The 24,350-nt window shown below is 44.9% G+C and overlaps 1 protein-coding gene across 2 annotated transcripts in view; it reads right to left on the bottom strand.

Annotated features, from left to right (window-relative positions):
• The window catches only part of ABRAXAS2 (abraxas 2, BRISC complex subunit), a 32,938-nt gene extending 9,065 nt beyond the window's left edge, over nt 1-23,873 (bottom strand). Inside the window, exons 1-8 of one of the 2 annotated variants that reach the window (XM_021073619.1) lie at nt 23,699-23,873; nt 21,770-22,797; nt 21,024-21,657; nt 16,587-16,677; nt 11,039-11,075; nt 8,777-8,843; nt 1,260-1,450; nt 308-427 (exon numbers count right to left, since the gene is read on the bottom strand). In XM_021073619.1, coding sequence (XP_020929278.1) covers nt 308-427; nt 1,260-1,450; nt 8,777-8,843; nt 11,039-11,075; nt 16,587-16,677; nt 21,024-21,170 — 653 coding nt within the window. In that variant the 5' untranslated portion in view covers nt 21,171-21,657; nt 21,770-22,797; nt 23,699-23,873. The remainder of the gene's footprint in view (nt 1-307; nt 428-1,259; nt 1,451-8,776; nt 8,844-11,038; nt 11,076-16,586; nt 16,678-21,023; nt 21,658-21,769; nt 22,798-23,698) is intronic. The other variant, XM_001929015.5, reaches the window with a different exon arrangement.

Below are 24,350 nucleotides of genomic sequence, written 5' to 3'. Positions count from 1 at the left end.
GGTTGAATTAGAGCTACAGCTGCCAGCCTACACCACAGCCACAGCCACGCCACATCCAAGCCGCGCCTTCAACCTACACCACAGCTCATGGCAACGCCGGATCCTTAACTCACTGAGTGAGGACAGGGATTGAACCTGAGTCCTCGAGGATGTTAGTCGGGCTCATTAACCACTGCGCCACGACGGGAACTCCCTTACCGCATTTTTCAGTGTTATTCATAGCAAACGAGTTCACACTTCTCCATAAAACTTTTAAAAACTGTTAACAAAAGAAAGGAAGATACATTCATTTTACCTTTCAACTTACCCATGTTCTTTAATAACTTTGGCATAACTCTGAGAAGTATTTGGCACTGAAGACACTTTATACTCTTGCTGGCTAGTATTGCCTAGATTGGGAATAGCAAGGGATATCCTTTGATTATACCTGTGGGAGGACGGAGAGAGGTCACGTTGAAAGCGCTGCTCTACTCGAAGCATACATCTGGGCGACAGAGGCCCGAGTCTCTGCGCTGGGGACTGACAGGAGGTCTCACAGAGCCCTTCCGTCCACAGACGACCCAGGGACCCGGGAACTGGAAGCTTCCCCCTTCTCTTAAAGGAGAAAGGCTACTGTAAACTCCTTGAGGGCAGGATCATGTCTGATGCACCTTTCGCACTTCCACAGCAACCGACAGTGCTGAGGAGGTCTGAAGTGCTCAAGAACCTACGATTAAGGAATGAACTCTTGCAGGTGGCTATTTAACAGTGATTGTTTCCACTGATGTCGATTTAATTTCTCCTACTACCTGTGAAGTTCTGGAGGGACACCATGATCACATGATTTTTTTTTTTTTTTTTTTAATAAGTTCACAATGCAAAACCCTCCTTAACCAGTAGGTGGATCAATTTTGCAGTTCTGTCTTTGAAGTCCATGTTTGAAAATTACAATCAGCTGCCAGTGCAAGAAACTGTACTTGTATAGAATGGATTATGGCGAAGCGATGATGATTTCCAGGTGCTTATTCCTATAAGAACTGATGCATAATTACCATCCTGCTAATACTTCTTGATACAAAAACAAGTTTAATTTATATAACTAACTGACAGGAAAATACCTTCTCTAAAAACAAAGACAACTAGCTAAATGAGAATTATAAACACTTTTTTTTGCAGATGCTATACAATGCACATTTCCAAAGTCCTAAATCTCAATTATCTGGATCAACATCTTTCCTAGTTATGGGGGCTGGTGGGAATGCTTTTTTTTTTTTTTGTACCTTCGATTTGGTCTAAAGAGAACATATTCTAAAGCATGAGTGGAATTGTTGGCGGTGGAGATGAAGCTGAAGAGAAGGAAGACGAGGTCGGGCACCCCCAGGATGCGGGTGAGCTGCTTGTGGATGACCTGCTCCCTGTATGACATCTGCTGCTGTGTGTTCCGCCGGAATCTGTACCACCCTATAACCTTCTGCAACCAAAACAGAAGGAAAAAAGTATTAACAGTGGCATGAAATCTTGCAGATTTAATGTGGAATGTATCCACACAAACACTTGTATCACAAATGTTCATAGCCAGGGTTATGTGCAAGAGTTCAAAACTGAAAACAAGCCAAATGTCCATCAACAGATGAGCAGACAGGAGTTCCCGTCCTGGCACAGCGGAAATGAATCCAACTAGTAACCATGAGGTTGCAGGTTCAATCCCTGGCCTTGCTCAGTGGGTTAAGGATGCGGCGTTGCTGTGAGCTGGGGTGTACATCTCAGACACAGCTTGGATCCCTTGTTGCTGTGGCTGTGGCGTAGGCTGGCAGCTACAGCTCCTATTCAACCCCTAGCCTGGGAACCTCCAAATGCGGCAAGTGCAGCCCTAAAAAGACAAAAGGCAAAAAAAATAAAATAAGTTCTTAAGCTTTTTCTTATGCATACTAAAGTTCGAAAATCTCTGTTATACTAACAATTTAATTATTTATAAGAAGACTCATGATCTTGGAGTCTCCCTTGTGGCTCAGCAGTAACAAACCCAACTAGTATCCATGAGGTGGGTTTGATCCTTGGCCTTGCTGAGTGGCTTAAGGATCTGGGGTTGCCGTGAGCTGTGATGCAGTCTCAGCTCAGATCTGGCATGGCTGTGGCTGTGGCTATGGCCAGCTACAGTTCCTATCTGACCCCAAGCCTGGGAATTTGCATATGTCATGAGTGCAACCCTAAAATAACAAAGAAGAAGAAGACAACGACTAATCTTCATACCGCTTCTTTCTTGCTCCCAAGTAGCTATGTTACAAATATTTTCACTAATTGTCACAACACCCTGGGAGGTGAGTGGCATTTTCTCCACTGAGTTCACGTCACATACCAGGAACTACAGCAAGCAAAGAAATAGTTCCTGCCTATAAGGAGTACTATAGTAAAGAAAGCATAATTTCCAATGATATTAAAGCAACTGCTTCTGATATTCTTTAAATATAAAGAAAACTGAAACATATCTGACACTGTAAGTCTTATAAAAGAGGTGTTTTGTCCAAGGTCACAGGCTAATGAGTGACAGCCAAGATCTGGAACCTGCCTGCCTTTTCCCATGGCACTATACTCACTTTAAAATGCCACATTATTCACACAGCGGTGGTCATAAAAGAGTGAAAAGTAGTTTTTCCTTAAAAAAAAAAAAAAGATAAGAAAAATTATCACCTAGCTAGAGCTGCTAAGAACACTGCGCTTTTCACTGAGTCTGCGCACTCTGTGTTTGGCCCTGGCCCGAACAGCTCAGCACGTCTGCTGGTTAACGGAGTCTGGCAAGTGGCTACTGGATGGGTACTACTGCTTTTCACTTGTGCTGATTCTAATTGTTTTATTCCGCTTGCATTCTCTGAGAAGCAAGGAGGCTTATACATTTATTCTGGATATCAACTGAGAGTAATCAACTTACTCCTTCGATATTTGCTAACAAGACAACCCCCTTCATTCTGGTCGATGAAGGATGAGATGCCAAAATGGTTCCCGCTGGTGACATCTGCGATTCTACCGTTTAGAGCAAACGAGCTGGTTGCAAGGCGACGAGGTCACCAGTGTGGAGCAGCACGCTTCTGATATCAACGATGGAAAACTACGAGGCTCCTTCCTGAAAACCTCATCTCTGCTGAAACTTCAGACAGTATTTCACAAAGATTCTCCTGTCTACTCTGTGCTAGACATTCACTTACACTTTCTGGAGCCAAAGCAATTTATCCCACCACCGGGCACACTGTCGTCTTTAGGTTGGGTTCTTCCCGGCCTTAAGATGATACGAAGACAGCAGTTAGGGCTGTCGTGATCTACTTTGGAGCAGATGCTTTCAAGAAGGCAGAAACCCTCTCACTTGCTTTGGCCTGGGCCCAAAACCTGAGGCTGGGGGACACTTTGCGAACACAAGATGGATTCTGCCAGGGTGGTAACTGAGTACCCAAAAATTGCCCTACTAGAGGATTTTCATATCAAAAACATTAGCTTAATTTTAAAAAAGCTGTTTTATCAATATTCTGGAGTTTCTATACTTGAGAGCCACTTTTTCTCTTTTTCCTTTTTTTTTTTTGGTTTTTAGGGCGGCACCCACGGCATATGGAAGTTTCCAGGCCAGGGGTCGAACAGGAGCTGTAGACACTGGCCTAGACCACAGCCACACAGGATCCAAGCCAAGTCTGCGACCTACATCACAGCTCATAGCTATGCCAGATCCCAGACCCACTGAGCGGATCGAACCCTCATCCTCATGGATACAGTAGGATTTGTTTCCACTGCGCAACAACGGGAATTCCAAGAATCAGATATTTTTTTAAGTAAACATACTTCTAAGAATGCATTTTATATTTTAATTGTGACAAAAATCTTTATTGACTTGTGTTTCCTAATAGATAATTCTATGACTCAGGGAACTTTATGTAGTTACTAAACTTCACCAAGTCTTAGGATATTTCAATTAAATATTAGATTTGAAGCTGGCCTAGCAAAGCGTTAATTTTTTAAATTTTATTATTTTTTAAAATAATTTTTAGTACCTTTATTTTTAAAATTTTTACTTTATTATTTTTGGCTTTTTAGGGCTGCACCCTCAGCACATGGAGGTTCCCAGGCTTGGGGTCAAATTGGAGCTGTAGCCGCTGGCCTACACCACAGCCACAGCAATGCATGATCTGAACTGAGTCTGCGACCTACACCACAGTTCGCGGCAACGCCAGATCCTTAGTCCACTGAGCGAGGCCAGGGACTGAACCCGTGTCCTCAAAGATACTAGTCGGGTGTGTTAACCACCGAGCCATGACGGGCTCTCCCTAAATTTTTTTTTTTTTTTCCATTGGAGTACAGTTGATTTACACAAAGAGTCAATTTTTGAAAAGTTTCCATCAGCATTTTGAAGAATTGATAACTAAAAATATTTTTATATGTCAGATATTGTTTATGTACATATATATTTTTAAGCCTAACATTTAAAATATATCTTTGTAGGTAGAATTATAACCCTTTTGAAATGAAGATACAATTTTGTACCATCTATGGGGACAAAAACCCCACCAAAATCAACTGTAAAGCTTTCCAGTCTAAATGTTACATACCATCTTTGTTTTGGGGCTAGAAATATGAATTTTTGAAAAAAAAAAAAAACACTTGAAGAGTTTATATTACATATAAGATACCACAGGAAATACAATGAACATAAAATTCCACAGCAAATTCCACAGCAAATAAAATATAATTTCCAAGTAAACTGAATCAACAAACGTCTGTCTTTTTTTTTGCTTTTTAGGACCACACCTGTGGCATACATAAGGTCCCAGACTAGGGGTCGAAGTGGAGCTGCAGCTGCCGGCCACAGCCACAGCCACGCCAGATGCTTTTACCCGCTGAGCAAGGCCAGGGATGGAACCTGCATCCTCACAGATGCTAGTTGGGTTTGTAACCCTCTGAGCCACAATGGGAGCTCCATTCCTACCTTTAATTGCAAAGAAAAATACAAACATTTGTTTTAGCACAAAGCCCTACATAATCAAAACTGCAGATCAACTTTTACCTTTTTTGAGAATCTTGGCCCCAGGAAAAGAAAATTCATTCCAGTTAATAACCCATGATTGTTTTGGGGGGGGTCTCAAAACAGCAAATCTAAATTTAAAATGCCCAAACTGGAAACACATTCCTATTTACTACTGAAAAAATACATAGCAGAGTACTTTTCTTTTTCCCAATTTATTTTCAATATCAAATAAAATTTATGCTTTTTTTTTTCCTCGTGGCCGTGCCCACAGCATGTGGAAGTTCCCGGGTCAGGGATCAAACCCATGCCACAGCAGCGACAACACCTGATCCTTAACATGCGGTGCCACAAGGGAACTCCATTATAAAATACAATCTAAAAAACCTTATCATGTAAAGTCTCCCTTCATCAGCAGCATTTCTGCTCCCGTTTCCAAAGTACCACTTTTAGGTTTGGCTGGCTCCCTTCCAGATCTTTTTCTGTACATTTAAACACTCATTCAGACTTCTGTTTTTATAAAAGTAGGCTCAAATTATAACACCGCTTTTTCCAATTAACTCCAAGATCTTTCTATGTCATTCATGAGAACCTCTTTTATTCTTTCTAACAGCTGCTCCATAGCCTACGTATGGAGGCTACCATAGAGGTACCGACATAATTCATTTAACCATTCGCCTCTGGTGGAGATTCAGAGTGACTTCAAAATTCTCACCATTGTGCAAAGATGCAATACACATCTTTGTATGCTGGATTAAAAACCAGACTGCTGGAGTTCCTATTGTGGCTCAGTGGTAACAAACCTGACTAGCATTCATGAGGATGCGGGTTCAATCCCTGGCCTCACTCAATGGGTTAAGGATCTGATGTTGCCATGAGCTGTGGTGTAGGTGGCAGGTGTGGCTCAGATCTGGTGTTGCTGTGGCTGTGGTACAGGCCAGCAGCTGCAGCTCCAACTGGACCCCTAGCCTGGGAACCTCCATTTGCCACAGGGTGTGGCCCTGGGAAGAAAAAAAAAAAAACAAAACTAGGCTGCTGAGTTTAAACCTCGGTGCCAACATTACCTGCTGGTGACCTTAATTTAAGCAAGTGATTTATCCTTGGTGGTCTCGACTGTAAAATGGGGATAATGAGAATAGCCTCAAAGGGCTGCTGCAAGGATTCAATGTGTCAACACCTGGAAAGTGCTTAGAACACGACCTGGCGCAGAGTTGAAGTGTTCAATAATGCCAGCTTTTTATTCATGTCTAGATGCATTTATTTACTTGAGACAGACTCCTGGAGGTGGAACTGCACATTTAAAATTCTATTATTGCGAAACTCTCCCCCTCAATGCCTGCTTACATTCCCATCAACTACAGCTTTCTCATTTCCTGCACTTGCCAGGGCTGCATGTTACCAATCCTTCTACACTTCGGCCATTCGGATGGACCAAAAAAACAGTATTATGTGTTTCAATTTGCCGTTTCCCATTTGCTTCTTAGTCATCCACAGATTTCTTTTCTTTTGTGTTCTTTTCCTATTCATATTCTATATTCATTTTCCTCACTTTAAATGTTTTCATCTATTTAAAAAAATTTCCTCGTATTTTTATTTTTTATCTTAAAAATTTTTTTTTCCTCTTTTTTGGCTACTCTGTGGCATATGGAGTTCCCAGGCCAGGGATCAGATCTGAGCTGCAGTTGCGACCTGCCCCACAGCTGCAGCAACTCGGGATCCTTTAACCCACTGCGTCGGGTTGGGGATGGAACCTGTGTCCTGGTGCTGCAGAGACGCCACGGATCCCGTTGTGCCACAGTGGGAACTCCTCTGGTACTTTTAGTATGTACTGAGTACTCTAAGCAACTGTGCTTCAATGAGAATTTCCGTAGTTTTAGAAAGCATAATAAAGCTTCATTATCTAAAGTATGAAAGTAATCCCAGAATGTATGCTTCAGACAAGTCACTGAATATGCAAGAGCTAGACTGTGATACCTGTGGCTGCTCTAACCGCCTCAGCCGGGCAGGTGACCGGGTTAGACTCTCTGCCAAGAGTGAGCACTTCCTGAGTTTGTGGTCATCTGTAAAGCCACTTGTCCTTTCTTCAGACCTATCCCCCACACTTCCCGTTTTTCACTTTATCCTTCCTGCCCTCACACCTGATGGGTATGAGATAGCCCGTACCCTGGGAAGTGCCCACCCACTCTAGCTGCACTTTTACTTCTGACGCCTTTTCTCAGACCCCTCAGGAGCCCCACTCTGCCATGACTGTTTTTATGCACAGGTAATCTTTTAAAAGCTTTTTTATAACACATGCTTCTAAACAAAGGCAGTTTGTTTTGTTTGATAAGTTGAAAACTTTCATTGATACTTTTTCCCCTCAAGTGATGGTTTAGTGATCAATCTATTTTTCTGCAATTAAGAAAGTAAAGCCCACACACGGTACAATAAATTATAAATGAGACCATCAGACAATACTACAGCAATAAAACTTTGGTTCCTGTCAGTTCTATTCAGACTTGCTTACCACAGTCAGAACATCGTATGTGTATGATGACAGAAATAAAAAATACATGACTTTCTGGAAAAATATCTGTTTCACGTTAACTGAACTTGAAAGAGTAACATATTCAAAGATGTTTGATTGCAATTTACCTTTTTTTTTTTTTTTTTGGTCTTTTTCGACACAGCTGTGGCATATGGAGGTTCCCAGGCTAGGGGTCTAAACAGAGTTGTAGCTGCCGGCCTACGCCAGAGCCACAGCTATGTCAGATCTGAGCCACATCTGCGACCTACACCACAGCTCATGGTGATGCCAGATCCTTAACCCACTGAGCAAGGCCAGGGATGGAACCTACAACCTCATGGTTCCTAGTAGGATTCACTTCCACTGCGCCATGATGGGAACTCTGCAATTTACATTTTTAAAAAACATTTTCCCTAATTATAAAATTAATGCATGTGCATTAAATGTAGGCAAAATCATTTTTTAAATTTTAAAATAAGAAGACAAAACCACCAAGAATCAACTCAATTATTATTAACTTTCTGGGTTATAGTTCATGTTCTTTTTTTCTGATTTTTTAATTTTTATTTTTTGCTTTTGAGGGCTGCACCTGCGGCATATGAAAGTTCCCAGGCTAGGGGTCAAATTGGAGCCACAGCCACAGCAACTCAGGATAGGAGCCGAGTCTGTGACCTACACCACAGGTCATGGCAACACTGGCCATGGCCTTAACCCACTGAGTGAGGCCAGGGATCAAAACCAAGTCCTCATGGATACTAGTCGATATCTGAGCCACAATGGGGGTTCCTCAGATTTTTTTACATAATGGAATCATACCCCAAATATCTAAATTTCGTTCTTCTGATATATTGCGAACATTATGTCACATTGTGATTTATTTTTAAAATCCATTTAACAGGAAGTTCCCATTGTGGTGCAGGAGAAATGAATCCAACTAGTATCCATGAAGACCCAGGTTTGATCCCTGGGCTCAGATCTGATCCCTGGGCTCACTCAAGTGGGTTGGGAATCTGGCGTTGCCGTGAGCTGTGGTGTAGGTTGCAGATGCAGCTTGGATCCTGAGATGCTGAGGTGTCGGCTGGCAGCTATAGCTCTAATTCAGTCCCTAGCCTGGGAACTTCCATATGCCACAGGTGCAGCCCTACAAAGAAAAAAAAAAAAATCTACTTAACAGAATTCTTATATATTATTCAAATCACATTTCTTCAATTTACATTCCTTTCTTGTTTTAAGTTTGGGTGAGAAGGTAAGGAGTGATTTCCAAATCAGACTGGGTGACAAAGAGAACATACCTTTCTCCGATCTTTAAGAATCCTGTCCAAACTCTCTTCATTAACTTTGCTTGCATAGTCATAAAAACTGTATTTTTAGACAAAAAATATTTCATTAAAATTACACAGTATTTTGACACGAATATGCTTAGTACCTTGTCTCTATGGGTAACCTAACCCTAAAGCTTGGTAATAAAAACACAATTGCTTGTCTTCAATAGGTATAAAGAGAGAAATCAATCTAAAGGCTTTACTGATAGGAGAAATCTTTTGCATCAAGAATACTCAAGAGACTGCGACATTCAAAGGGTATTGCTTCCATAAGTGGGAGGTGCTGAGAGCAAGTAATTACAAAATGTGTGGTTACAAATGGCTATGACATCCTTTCCTTGTTTCTAAGTATCAATTACCTATGGGGAAAAAAAGAGAATGCCAAAGCTCAATTTCTGAGAAATAAAGGAGGGAAATGGTATTTGCTGAATCCTTAAGAAGACACCCAGCTGCATGCTTTCTCATGGTAATTTATTTCATTCTGGCCTCAATGCTGGGAGGAGGTACTAGTTCAGGCCAGCAAGTCAACATGTGTTCTTCCCATTTCTGGAGATAAAGATACTCAGGTTAAGTGACGTGTCTCCAGTCTAAGAGCTGGTAGACGGAAGAGCTGGGATCTGAAGCCAGGTCTGGCCAGCTTCAAACTGAATGCACTTAGCCCGAGCAGAAACCAATTTGACCAGGATCGTGTGATGGGCGGTCCAGGCATGATGGTGTGTGGGCTTGTCTACCCGTAGCCATGCTTTTAGGACTGCCACCCTCGTGCTCTCCTCCTGCCACGATAAGCCCAGGAAGGATTCAAGGTATAGTAAAAACCCTGAACTGGACATCAGGAGACGCCAGCTCCAGCTCAGTTCTGCTTCTCACCATATGCTCTCAGGCAAATCACTGTAACCTACCTGGCCTCTGTTTCCCTGTTGGCAAAATAGAGTTGGGAGTAGGCCATTTCTAAGGTTTCTGTCAGCTCTAAGAATTATGAGTCTATGATCCAAATTATGAGTTTATGAGTCTATATTCTGGTTGCTACTTTGTTGGCAATGTTTTAAGGAATTCCTCAGAAAGGCAAGGCAGAGCACACCAAGCAAAGCTTTGGACAGTCTGGGCTAAACAGGACCCTTTCGGAACCAGACAGAGGCTGTGTGTGGACCAGGGTCTGAATCAGTTCACTGGCTCTCAGATTCCCTTCAAATGAGCTGCCGGTTCTTTGCCTTGCTTCCTACTTCTCTTTCAGTTATGTGTAACCCTGGAAGAGACGAGGCTCTCAGCTACTTTGCTCACAGGTAGTCGTCGTGCACGGTGACAGTCCCCTGAAATGATGGCTAAGTGTGTGCGGCAGGGCCTGGGGTACGGGGGGTGGTGCACGTGACCCAAGTCCCAGGGTTCTTAGATGCAACAGGCTGGAGGTTTGGGTCAGCAGAGAACAGGGGTGAGGTCAGGGTAACAGCTGCAGGGGACGCACAGCAGAAGAGCCGGGCTCAGGGGCTGGCAGGGGTTAAAGAAGGAGGTGCTGACCAAAAATGCAGAATCAAACCAGTGTGGGCAGCACTGCAAGAAAGGTATTGGCCTGGCTTTGGGGCAAGGACAAGAATAGGGCCTCGGGGAGTTTTAAGAACAGTGGAAATCATCAGCCCAGCTGTCGGTGGGAGGGTTTGGGGTTGAGAAGGAAGGCAGAGGCCTGGACTGTGGTTTGGGCAGAAGGCTGGTGTGCGGGAGATACTGGCCATTTTCTCCCTCACCCTTTGTCCTCCACGCGTCTCTCTGTCCTTTGCTTTCTCCCTCTGAATGTCTCTCCTCTCGTTTCTCTTTCTGTCCTTTCGGTGGTTACAGGATGCAAGTGGTGTATATCAACTTAAACACAAAAAATTTTTCTGTTCTTTTTCCTTATATTTTAAAGTTGCACACTGAAAATTTTTCATCTCTCTGAGAAACACCAATTATTTTATCTATACACGATCTTAATTAACTTCTTTCTCTGTGGCTGCAGAGCCCTTGCGAGGGGATCTGGCAGAGAGGCTCCCATTCTAAACCACTGAGGCCAAGGTTTATACCGTCTGTGCTCCCCCTTTCCTAACTTAACACAGTGCCACACACACATCTGGGACTTGATAAATAAGTGAATTTGGATGCGCTCAGTTATACTTATTTTATAGCCATCATCAGATACAGGTCTAAATTCGCTAGTTCTTAGCAATTTTTTAATAAGGCCGAAAAGCTGCAAAGGATGTGGCTTACCTAAAAAGCTTTGAACAAGGCTGATGGTTATGGATCTCTGTAATTAGAAAGAGGAAATACATCTCAGTTAATTATGTAAGATACAGACAACTATAAAACAGCTCAGGATTTTTTTTTTTTTCCTTTTTTTTTTTTTGTCTTTTTGTTGTTGTTGTTGTTGTTGTTGCTATTTCTTGGGCCGCTCCCGCGGCATATGGAGGTTCCCAGGCTAGGGGTTGAATCGGAGCTGTAGCCACAGGCCTACGCCAGAGCCACAGCAACGCGGGATCCGAGCCGCGTCTGCAACCTACACCACAGCTCACGGCAACGCCGGATCGTTAACCCACTGAGCAAGGGCAGGGACCGAACCCGCAACCTCATGGTTCCTAGTCAGATTCGTTAACCATTGCGCCACGACGGGAACTCCAGGATTTTTTTTTTTTTAAACCAAAATCTCAGGCAATGAAAAGACAGCTGTCCTCTCCCAAACAGTGTGTACACTAGTGAAGGCAACGTGGCTTTCAACATTTACACTCAGGGACACATTCTCAGAACAAAGTAAACTGGAGAATGAAAGCTCTGTTTCCTTAGAGTCCCTGTTGTGGCTCAGCAGCTTAAGAACCTGACATAGCGTCCGTGAGGATGTGGGTTAAAGATCCAGCATTGCCATGAGCTATGCTGTAGTTTGAGGCTCCGAGCCTGTGTTGCTGTGGCTGTGGCGTAGGCTGGCAGCTGCAGTTCCAATTTGACCCCAGCTGGGGAACTTCCAAGTGCTGCAGGTACTACTGTAAAAAGAAAAAAAAAAAGTTGCTTCCATGTGTCCAGGTATGATAAGCACACGTCTGAAAGCTTTTATTTGGGAATATGCAGGTGTTGTGTGCCTTTAGTCAATCTTACCTATAAATTATTTATTTATTAACAAGATTTTTATTTATCTATCTGCCTGCACCCACCACATGCAGAAGCGCCTGGGACTGAACCCACACCACAGCAGCGACCTAAGCCACAGCAGTGACAACACCAGGTCCTTAACCCACTGAGCCATGGGGGAACTCCAATCTTACCTATTAAACAAAGCTTAAGAGGAAAAAGGAACCACTGACTGGAAGCATTTACACAAGGTGGACAAAGCTGTGAGGACAGCCTGGCAAGAGAAGGGCCTTAACCTACCATCAGTATCCTACCAACAACTCAGGACAACAGAACCAGGTATTTTGAAGGGAGGGGGAGGAAACTCTGTGTATTTATTAACCCTTTCAAAGATTTTCGGCACCAAGGGAACCAGTCCCTTATAAGGCAGATCCTAATGGCTTCTGAAGAGATTGCTGAGATTACCCATAGAGAACAATTTCTTCAAGCTCACCAGGGGGGTTAGGGTCTGCGTTGTTTTACAAGAGCAAGAGACTAATTAACCACTCAATTCCATTAATAATATTCTCCTGGACAGCAACTCATCACCTGCTGTTTATAAAGCCATAGCCTCAGAGTTCCAGGCTGCAATTTTAACTCAATTAAAATGAAACCACAAGTCTGAAGGACATGGGGCTATGCCCATTAGCTTCTCCACTGATGTTAGTGCTGCCAAAACATACGCAGAAACGCCACAACTTCCACAGGAAGGAAAAGTTCATTTGCCTAGTATAACAGCTGGTACAGCGGTGCAAATAAGAAGAAAACACCATCTAGGACCATTTCCTTCTTTCATCCCCCCAAATTATACACCCACCATCGTAAGTTGGTGTAGACACACTGTTAGTAATTAGATTGCAGAACATTTGTAGTAAAAATGTTAACTAGAGTTCAGGAAAAAGAAAAAAAAAAAAAAAAACTCATCTTCTACTTTAAAGGAAAGATACTTTGTTTAAGAAAATCCCAGAGTTCCTGTTACGGCGCAGCGGAAACAATCCGGCTAGGAACCATGAGGTTGCAGTTTCGATCCCTGGCCTCGCTCAGTGGGTTAAGGATCCAGCGTTGCCGTGATCTGTGGCGTAGGTTGCAGACACGGCTCAGATCTGGTGTTGCTGTGGCTCTGGCGTAGTCTGGGGCAACAGCTCCGCTTAGACGCCTAGCCTGGAAACCTCCATATGCTGCAGGTGTGGCCCTAAAAAGACAAAAGACAAAAAAAGAAAAGAAAATCCCTAGAGGAGTTCCTGTTGTGGCTCAGCAGGTTACAAGCCTGGCTAGTAGCCATAAGAATGTGGGTTTGATCCCTGGCCTCACTTGGTGGGTTAAGGATCCAGTGTGCGTTGCCATGTCTGCAGCTTGGATCTGGCTGTGGCTGGCAGCTGCAGCTAAGATTCAGCCCCTAGCCTGGGAACTTCCATATGCCACATGTGCAGCCCTAAAAAGCAATTCCCTCCACCCTCCCAAAAAAAAGAAAAAAGAAAATTCCCTAGAGTAAATTCTGAACTCTGAATACTCAGCAATCCGCCCCAGCAGACTTCGTTCATGATTTAACCTGGATTAGAGACACGAAGAAGACGTGCTCTAGGTATCAAGGGGTGTTTTCTAAAGGAAGTTCAAGCTTTCTCTCCCAGGATTCTTGCAATACCTAACTAAGCACTCCATGAGCCAACAGGCACTGGTCTCAAGCACCCAGCCTGCAGACTGGAGTGAAGCTGGTGGGCACGTTAGCCGACAGGTGCACTTTTGCAAGCAGGGCAGACGGGGCAGCCCGGCCTGGGGTTACAGTCTCCCCTGCCTTGGCGCTCATCCACACCGTTGACCCCTCTGCACACGTTTCTTTAAAACTCCTCCCTGGGACGCACTGCTGTGCTTCCTTGTCTTCCTGTCTCTGCTGGTGGGTGAGCTGAACAGTTCCTCTCCTTTCCTTCTTTCCTTGCATCACCTCAGTAACTAAGGGAGCTCTGCTGCTGCTGGCTCCTCCCAACCACTCCTAGCAGGAAGGGTGGACGGCTTTGCCTAAAGCGAGGGAGCAGAGCTTTCAAAATTAATATACAACAACAACAAAAAAAAAAAAAAAAAAAGGAGTTCCCGTCGTGGCGCAGTGGTTAACGAATCCGACTAGGAACCATGAGGTTGCGGGTTCGGTCCCTGCCCTTGCTCAGTGGGTTAACGATCCGGCGTTGCCGTGAGCTGTGGTGTAGGTTGCAGACGCGGCTCGGATCCCGCGTTGCTGTGGCTCTGGCGTAGGCCGGTGGCTACAGCTCCGATTCAACCCCTAGCCTGGGAACCTCCATATGCCGCGGGAGCGGCCCAAGAAATAGCAACAACAACAACAACAACAACAAAAATTAATATGCGTGCAAAACAAGACACAGATACTTTGAGATCGCAATGTGATAGCTTATACAAAAGCCCTCCTGGAGTTCCCGTAGCACAGAGGAAACGAATCTGACTAGGAACCACGAGCTTGTGGGTTCGGTCCCTGGCCTCACTCAGTGGGTTAAGGAACCGGCGTTGCCGTGAGTGTGATACAGGCCGCAGACACAGATCCCAAGTTGCTCTGGCTGTGGCGCAGGCCGGCAGCTCCGATTTAACCCCTAGCCTGGGAACCTCCACAGGTGCGGCCCTAAAAAGCAATACAAAAAAAAAAAAAGCCCTCCTTCTTGCATAGAGTTGGGTAAAGGCATGTGTGTCTGGATTCAGACATTTTCAGCAAATAAGAAGTTTAGTCAATTTATTTGATTTAAAGTATCTTATTCTATGCCAGCAAATTTCTTCACACTAGTGGTATGGAATATGACTCATGGCACATTCCCTAACATTTGGCCTTTCAATCCAGGTTTTCCAGAGTTCTTGGTTTACCTTTTCTAATATGTATTTATTTTTGAAAGAAAAACACTACAATGCTAACAGTACATTTAAGATAATTCTGGCAAGTACTGTGTTCATGAGATCCATGACTGTTTCAAACAATGAACTGAACGCAGCTAATAAATTAAACACTGCACAGTAGAAGATGGTTGTCATGGCACTGCCGAACCAGGGCTCTCTATCGATCGGGACGTCCACGTATCTCCAATGCCATGGAAACTGGCATTTACTGCAAGAACCCGAAGGTTTATGAATCAAAGATACAGGACACTGTGCTAAAGAATTTGAATTACTTTACCATTCTATTCCTTTAAAGATAAAGAAACAGCCAGAACACTCATCAGAAATGCTAGTTTTGTGACCATGCCAAGCAAAAGAGCTCTTTCTTGCATGGTGTGCTATTGGGTCCATCATATACCAAATTAATTTGGAAAACCCAAGGGCAAACAATAAATAATTGCCCAGATGGCCAATGAAACCAAATTCTCTAGTTTAAGATTTTAAAGAGTTAAGCAAAACATAAAAACAAAATAAACAAAACCTCAACAAAAGAATAGCTATACATAGTAGAACAAGTATTAAGCATTTATTTAAGAGTCAATATTGTAGCGAGTGGGTTTTATAGTTTTGGTTCTTTAGGAAACAGGTGTCTCTTGTGTCCTTCCCCGCCCTGATCCTGACCACCTCAACCCTCATCCTGGCCTCCCAACCCCCAAGGGAAGGCTGTCAGAACAGACTGAAATTGATGAATTTGCCCCAACCTAACCTAACCTTCCAGCAGTATTTCAAACCACAAACCACTCGCCTTCACACATTCTGTATTTTAGTCACATGGAAACAGGCCAGACCCCCTGAACGTTTTATGCCCTCCTTCCTCTGTGATCCCCCGAAGGTACCACCCACTGGCCCTAGGTTTACCTCTGTCGTGACATCTTGGCTGATTTAACCCTCTAGCAGTTTTTTTTCTCTCCCCTTTTCTCCAACGCCTGAGCGCTCCTCTGTCCCTTTCTTACAGCACTCATCCTGCACTTTCCGGCACTACTGTCTGCTTGGCTCATCCTCCCCCTGGGCCTGGAAGGCAGCGAAGAATCCAAACATTCCTCTCACTGCCCAGCACCTGCCTCACACACGGGTGTTCTTCAATAGCCACTGGCTGCATGAACGAACGAACGAACTGTCCCTTGCTTTGTCCTGCATGTGAGGACATGCCGTCTGGTGACCTGAGGTGCAGCTGAAAGGACTATGGTCCTTGTTTATCAAAAGGAGACTGACCCAGAGAGTGGGTGCACTTACAAATACCCCTTTGTTTTCCCCAGCAATCGGCCCCCAGTTGACTGTTTGGCTTATTCCTCAGAATGCTGTGTAGGTTTAACAAATATCTCCTGTAAACAAGTGTAAACAACTTTGCTGGATCCTCCAAGAAGGACCAGCACATCACATACTTTTGTCAGAGTGTGAGGTGATGATGACAATGGGCAGAGCCCCATGGGCAAACTCCAGGGGGACTGTGGTTGTGTCCACCGAGTGCAGCATGGCACAGCGGGTCAGCGGGGCAGGCCAGTCGGCGGGGAAGGGGTGGCTTCGTAGAGGACCTGCACTCACAGCGCGGAGTACATACTGACTCAGAAGAACATTTCGTGTCATTTACTAGTGCAAATCACCCTTTTCCAAAGGGTTTTCGACATACCCTTTGGATCTACTATAAGATTCAAATCAGTTAAGGGCCAAAGAACGAAAACTACCACATATATATGAGCGGAGTATCTCGAAGGTCAGTGATGAACCCGCTTACCAATCACTTGCAGGAATTCGGTGTTGCTGATCTGGGAGTCACTGATGCTGAAGGTTTCCTCTTGTCTCACCTCTCCCAGCAAAAATCCTTCCTAAAAGTAACGAGAGACAACAGCTGTAGCTAAAAATAAAAATGATTTTGGAGTTCCCATTGTGGCACAGTGGAAACAACTCTCACTGGGGTCCATGGGGTTGCGGGTTTGATCCCTGGCCTCGCTCAGTGGGTTAAGGATCCGGCATTGCCGTGAGCTGTGGTGTAGTTGCAGACATGGCTCGGATCTGGTGTTGCTGTGGCTGTGGGGTAGGCTGGCAGCTACAGCTCTGATTAGACCCCTAGACTGGGAACCTCCATATGCTTTGGGTGCAGCCCTAAAATGACAAAAGACAAAAAAAAAAAAAAAGATTTTCAGTGAAATTAAATAAGAGTTATTGAGGGAGTTCCTGTCATAGCTCAGAGGAAATGAATCTGATTATTATCCAAAAGGACACAGGTTCAATTCCTTGCCTTGCTCAGTGGGTTAAGGATTCAGCTTTGCTGTAGGTTGCAGATGCGGCTTGGATCTGGAGTTGTTGTGGCTGTCGTGTAGGCCGGCAGCTGTAGCTTGGATTCGACCCCTAGGCCTGGGAACCTCCATATGCCACCAGTGTGGCCCTAAAAAGACAAAACAAAAACAAACAAAAAGAGTAATTGACATTACAATTTTGTAATAATTCTAATAATCAAATAAACTTGCCATCTAAACTACTATTCCACAGCCCCACAAGGAAGACTAAAGTAACCTGAGATACAGTTATTAACTGGACTGTTGGAAAAAAGGATTCCATGACAGAATGAAATATTATTTTAATTCCTTCCCCCAAACCCCATTGTTTTGAAGTGAAAATAAGTAGAGTGAATTCATCACCTAAATCCTACTAAGCGTAACAACCAACATTAGAAAAGCTCAGGAAGCAGAAATATTCCAAGGTTGTTTCCTTTTTTTTTTTTTCTTTTTAGGGCTGCACCTGTGGCATATGGAAGTTCCCAAGCTAGGGGTCAAATTGGAGATACAGCTGCAGGCCTACACCACAGCTCACAGCCACGCCGGATCCTTAACCCACTGAGCAAGGCCAGGGATCAAACCTGCAGCCTCATGGTTCCTAGTTGGATTCGCTTCCACGGCACCACGACGCGAATTCCTCCAAGGTTGTTTTCTTGAAACAGCATGTAATTCATTTCATTTTTTAAAAAACACTGCCAATGACAAAAGGATAAGGAAGTTAACACAGAGCTCAACTAACTGCTCTTGTATAGGCTGGTGTGGGAAATGAGGATTTCAGCAAATAAGTTATCACTCACATAAAAGTTTTTCTGTCATCAATGCTGAGGTTTATTTACACCTTTGGAGAACACCTACCACCATCATCAATTCTGGATCACTCAGCACATAACCTGTTGTCTGAGCACGTGCTGTAGGGGTCAGCACAAGCACAGCTGAAGAACATCTTACTCTAAATGTCGAAACAATGTGCCTGTATGTGCTTAACTAAGAGGCTGCTCTGGACGCCCCTCCCCAGAGATGCACAGAGTTACTCCTTCCCATCGAATGGCACCATATCAGAGGCCAGCAACCGCTCTCTTTACCCTGTACCCTTTTTCTTTTTCATCTTCTCACTATCTGCCCTATTACGTATTTACGCGTATGAATAAATGCCTACTCCTACTGAAACGTGAGCAGGGACTATGTGCTTGCTCATTGCGTGCGTCTCAGCACCACGACAGCGCCCAGCACACAGGAGGTGCTCAATAAAAGCCAGCTGAATACATTTGATGCAAGAGTGTCCTTTCTATCCCAGGTGATTCTCTGCACCAATTAAAGAAGTTTCCTACTTTAAACCCACTCCCGGCTGGAATCTGTGGGGATGAGCGGGGAGAGAGAGATGCTTTTCAGCACAGCTTTTGTGTTGGATTAGCGGGGTGGCGCATCCTAAAGTCCCAGATCGTCATGTGCAGGGCCTCTCTCAAACTTAACTAACATACAGATCCCTACAAACAAACAAGCAACCTTCTTTCAGACCTAGACCGTCCATGACTACTGGTCTTGAAAAACAATGACTAACGAAACTTGTTTTATCCTTTCAAAGTCTTTCGGTTATGAGCTCTCACTGCAAAAGAAAAGCTTTGTCTTTCTAGCAGGTTCAAAGGGAAAAATCAAATTTAAGACTCCTATGGCACTTCAGACTAAGAACATATTTCTAGTGCCCCACGGTCTAAGGTGGCCAGATTTAGCAAATAAAAACGCAGGACACCCAGTTAACTCTGAACTTCAGATAAACAATGGATAAATAACAGGATGTACTTAAACAATTTTAGATAAAAAACGGTTTATTATTTATCTAAAAATTCAAATTTAACTGAGTGTCCTCCATTTTATCTGGCAACCCCACCACAGGCCTCGCTTTGAAAAAGTCAACAGTGACGTCAAGACATTCTAAAGCCAAGTATAACATGAATGCTTACCTATCTACTGGTTTGGATTATCTGAGCCACTGCTACTTTATAAATAAAAGTAGGCAAACTATAGTGGGGGGGGGGTAAATCCCAACTAATGCCTGCTATTGTATGATCTACAAGCTTAGAACAGTTTTTACACTTTTACATTGTTGAAGAAAAATAAAAATAAGAAGAACCTTTCATGACATGTGGAAATCACATGAAATTCAAATCTCAGTGTCCATAAGTAAGGTTTTACTGGAAGCAGTCGTCTTATTTTTTGTGTATGGCTCCTTGCTCCCTATAACAGCAGAGCTGAGTAGTTGCTACAGAGACCACATGGCTTATGAAGCCTAAAATATTTACTGTCTGGCCCTTTACAGAAAAAGTTTGCTAGTTCCAGCTCTACTGAATAATGAGTGGTTTTAAAGTAATTTCTCGCCAGGACAAAACAAGAATGTACTATAAAAACAAACTCTTGGTTCTTCAACTCTAAACTAAATGAAATTGAAATTCCTTTAAAGTAGTTCACTTACGTAATTGTGGCAAGGTTAATATAAGCAGGTATCTTCATATAAGATGCAAGTTGCAAACTACTGTCAAGGGTGAAAAGTGCTATGAGGTCCAGCACCATGCCTTGCATATAGCATAGAATTAAATTAATAACAATCCAAGTAACATCACTATCTCCATGCGGTTTGTAAAAACCTATTTTTCAACAGGTTGCTTATTCTTAACAGTAATTTTGCCTTATACATAAATTATGATACTACTAGGTACTCCAAGAACTGGAGAGGTTAAGAAGCATTATCGAAACCATATTTAATACTTCCACAGGACACTAGCAACATCGCAAACCACCAATACCTGGAATTGCATTACATTATTAAGTAGCTGGCTGCAGTATCAAAGGCCTTAGTGTCCGGAGACAGGAGCTGCCTCTGGAAAAACCTATATTGTGCATATTCCTATCATCAGTCTCTACCATCAAACTGAAGAGGTGAACGGTACAACAATTTAATGCTATCGAATTCCTAACAGAACCTCCTCTCTAGGAAACCAGTTTTTATTAGTGGAAGCTAAGACTGCACACAGCAAAACAAATCCAGTTCCTGCTTCTGCAGTGTCTCATTTTGCTTTGTAATGACAACCACAATCCCCCCTCCAACATCTATTTAATGAATTTGAATAATTTACTACTCAGATCATTTAAAACAATCCCTCAATTTGGTGGGCAAATACTTATAAAGATAAAAATTATCGAGTTTCACAAAGAATTTCCAGCCAGAGGCCAGTGACATTAAAAATGCATTTCCGATCACTCATACGTAGGCCTGTCACTTCCCTATTTCACTGAGGCTAGTTCTGTGGTTTCTGAACATTCGTCAAGGAACTAAACATGCAACTTCAAAGCAAGGAGACCCTGTACCTAACACTCTCGGTTACATCTCCATTTTCCATGGAGGCGAAGAAAACACGACCGTATCTAACAAGTATGAACAGTGACAGCCACGGTTTCCCTCGTCGCACCCACAACAACCTGTCAGACCAGCGGGCGCGGCTGGGTGCCTATGCTCGAGACTACAGCCGGGTCTCTCGGCTCCTTCCCGACCCCAGACGCCCCTCACAAGTCCAGAAGCCTGACCCTCAGGGAGGGGGAGGCGCTCAGTTTCCCCTAAGCGGCTCCAGACACTGTTGGTGGCCGGCCAGGAAAGCTTTCCTAACCGGGAGACAGCTGTCCCGGGACGGCCAGACTGCGGGAGGCACCGAGCGAGGGGGCTCATCTCGGGGCGAAGGAAGCCCGGGCAGCAGGAGTTCGCCGGGGGCGGGAGCCTCCTCCCGGGTCGTCAGTTCCTCGGGCCAGCCCGGGGGGCGAGCCGCCGGTGATCCCAGCTTGGCCGCAGGCGTCGGCCTGAGACCGAGGCTGGAGGCCCCAGCGGCCGCGGTGGGGGGCCCAGCACCTACGTGGTCGGCGTTGCTGTTGGCGCTGTGGAAACACACAGCGCTGAAGGTGTAGCCCGAAATGGAAGCCGCCATGATGGAAATCTCCAACTCCCCCATCATGCCCTGCGGAGAGCACCTAGCCTTCCGGCCGGCCCCGCCCCTTGGCATTCTGGGAAATGAAGTCTTCGGCGGGTGAAGCCAAGGGGCCTGAGCGCCCTGGAGTGAGGGCTGAGAAGAGCCGCCTTAGGCGGTCAGTGCCGACCCAGGCCCTGCATCCTCGGCGCGGATCTCGCGCCCGCCCGGCACATTCCAGTCACTGCCTCTTCTAATAGCCCGTGGTAGTTCCCCAAACCGGTTTTCCTTTCCAAGCGAAACTTTTTGGGATTGAAAGCCAGCATTTGCCGTGCTCAAGGACAGGAGGAGGAGGAGGCGGGTTCCGGCAACTCTATGGTTTGGAGTTTGTCTTAAAAGTAACATGATGTGATTTCAGTTTTCACGTGCCCACTCTGGTTGCAGTGTTCAGAATACGGTGCCGGAGAAGGGAAAAGGGGGACGGGAGGCTGTCATCATAATCCAGACGCTGGATGTCAGTGGTTTGGGGGTGGTGAGAAGTGAGATGGTGGTAGCAGTGGAGGTGTTAAGAAGCCTTTGGATTCTGGGGACAAGAGAAGACAAATTTAATGGAAAAGCATGGAAAGAGGATAAAAACAACATAAATAATAAAAAACTGAAAATGAGCTACAACTAACTTCAGGGAAGGAACTAACCTTTCTGTGCATTAGTCTTCAATTTGTTCCACCTTCGAGGTTCAAAACTGGGATTTTAATCTCTCACAAAGCTCCTTCTACCACATGCTTTCCGAACTCAGCAAACACAACTGTTTTCTGACAGTCACACAGGCCCACGAGCACGGCATTTTCTTGACAGTCCCCTTTGATCAGTCAGCACAGTCTTCAAAATGTATCCAGAATCCTACAGCTCACCACCAGCACACCCATCACAGTGGTTCAAGTCATCATCTGCTCTCTCCCGGATCAGTGTAAGGGCCCCTAAGTCATGGGGCCTGAACTGGAGGCATTTTTGCCCCTTGGGACGTTTGACAAAAATAAGACATTTTTGGATGTCACAACGGGGCAGAGGGTGCCACTTCCATTTAGAGGCTAAGGATGCTGCTAAACATCCTACAATGCACAGGACAGACCTTCACAAAAAAGAATTATCCCCCCCCCACATGTCAATTGAATGAGGTTGAGAAATCCTGTGTTCCCACGGCTGCCTTTAACCCCTTCCCTGCCAAATCTGTCCTCAACATACCAGCCAAAATGGTCATGACAAAACTTAAATCATGTTGCTTCTTGGTCAAATCCCAAATCTTCCGATGACCCAGCTCTTTCACGTCCTGCTTCTGTCCCCTTGTTCACCCTGTTCCAGCTACACTTGTGTTCTTTCTGCTTCCCAGATATTCCTGTCTCATTCTACCTCAGGGGCTTTGCACTCACTGTTGTCTTTGCCTGGAATGCTCTTCTCCCAGAAAGCTGCAATGTTTGTGCCATGATCTCTGCTCTAGATTTGGTGACGTGGGACCCAGACAGCCCCGTACGGGACTGATTGAGTTATTATCCCAGCTGTTGGGGCGTTTGGAATTACCTTTAGAGGAAGAGTCTCATCACCCAAGATCAATTCTCCTGTTCTGAGCAAACAGGCATTCAATGCCTGGTCAATGCCGACGAATAAAGACCCAGCTCCTTCAATCAAACTTCAAAATTCCAAAGGATCACTCTGGCTTCCCAGGGCTCTGTCAGGGGAGAGGGTGTTAGCTGAGGCTCTGTTGTAACCATACCCCAGTCTAAGTACTTCCTCTGTCTAACCCTGCTTCTCTCCCTTCCCCAGTAGGTGGGGATCTTGAGAGCACACCCTAATAAACTTCCTCCTGCTTGGTCTTACACTCTGCTCCCCAGGAACACAACCTGTGACAAACTCTTTTAGGTTTTCACTCCATGCTACCTTTTCAGAGGATGCTTCCATTATGACCCTAACTGGGATTGCCTGGAACTTGACTGTCATTTTGCCAATTGGGAAGCGGCTGAGAACTCCCAAAAGCACAGTTTCAGAGAAGTTGTAGGTGCGCAGGGTTCCGGGCTGCAGGGATTGGTGGAGTGAGAGGGAGACAGGCAACCCAGTGTACTCTCAGTGCTTCCCCCTTGACTCATGTAATGGGCACCGAGTGGGAGGGACCGTGTTCCTTGGCACATTCCAGCTTCTCCCTGGTGATGGGCAGCTCTGCTGGGATAGAGTTTCTCCACCCCAACCAAGAATCTGTTGCCCTGGGAGATCAGAGATGGTGCCCCACACAACCTTCAGGACTAAACAGCCAGAGGAATCCTGGAGCCAGAGAAGGAATTCTGTATAAACTGTGGTTTTTTTCCAGGGCTCCATACCAACAACTGTTTATAGCGTTTATCACACACAGCAAAAACATCTTAAGTGTTGGCAAGACATCAGATTGAAGACAGCCTTATCTTTCATGGGTGCTTCTTCATTAGAACCTAACACTTTTGTAAGACGCACTCAGTCACATTCCAGCCTATTCTCTCTAGCAGCGCGTCTAGGAAAGATCACAACAACCATTCACTCAGGGCAGCACTAATTGACTGTGGCATCGGGTGGTTTTATTTCTCTGTAATAAGGTTACTTACGCACTTTCTCGAGTTCTTTAATCACTACACACATAGGCTCCCATCTGTCTTTTACCATATTCTATCATCAGCGGTTGCCTGAAGATCTTGGAACGTCTTGCATCAGAGGAGATGCACATGCAGTCCGAATCGGGATTCCATGAGCTGGAAAGGCAACTGTTGATGCCGCTTACCTCCAGGGACTTGTTACTGGGCTTCTCTCTGCTATGTCAACAGAAACGTGGCCTAGGAAACATGGTTTTGGTTGGAAGGCAGCCTAGTTAGGGCCCTTTGAGAGTCTTGCCTAGGACTTTGGACTACCAGTATGTCTTTGCTGCTACAGAAGTTCCCCTCAGACCTTTGGCCCCTAAGACCCCTGGGATTATGCTACCGAACTTCCAGTATCAGTCCCACCAAAAAGCAGATACCTCTCAGGTTCACTGGTGGGAAGCAGTCACCAGTGCAGGGGCAGCAAGGTGCAGGTGAAGAAATCGAGGCACACAGAAGTGAGGCCTAAGCCTCTTGGATAGGGCTGGATGCCTGGTTAGGGGCAGAGCTGAGACAGGCATCTTGACTCTCCGAGTTCTTTCTTCACTAAGCACTCTGAAACCCATGACTGGCCTACTTATGCGAGGCGGGAGTGGGGCGGGTGTCTAGAGCATTCATTTCACCA

Source organism: Sus scrofa, chromosome 14 (assembly GCF_000003025.6).
Source record: "Sus scrofa isolate TJ Tabasco breed Duroc chromosome 14, Sscrofa11.1, whole genome shotgun sequence".
NCBI classification, from domain to species: domain Eukaryota; kingdom Metazoa; phylum Chordata; class Mammalia; order Artiodactyla; family Suidae; genus Sus; species Sus scrofa.
This window is presented reverse-complemented; position numbering and strand designations above follow the sequence as displayed.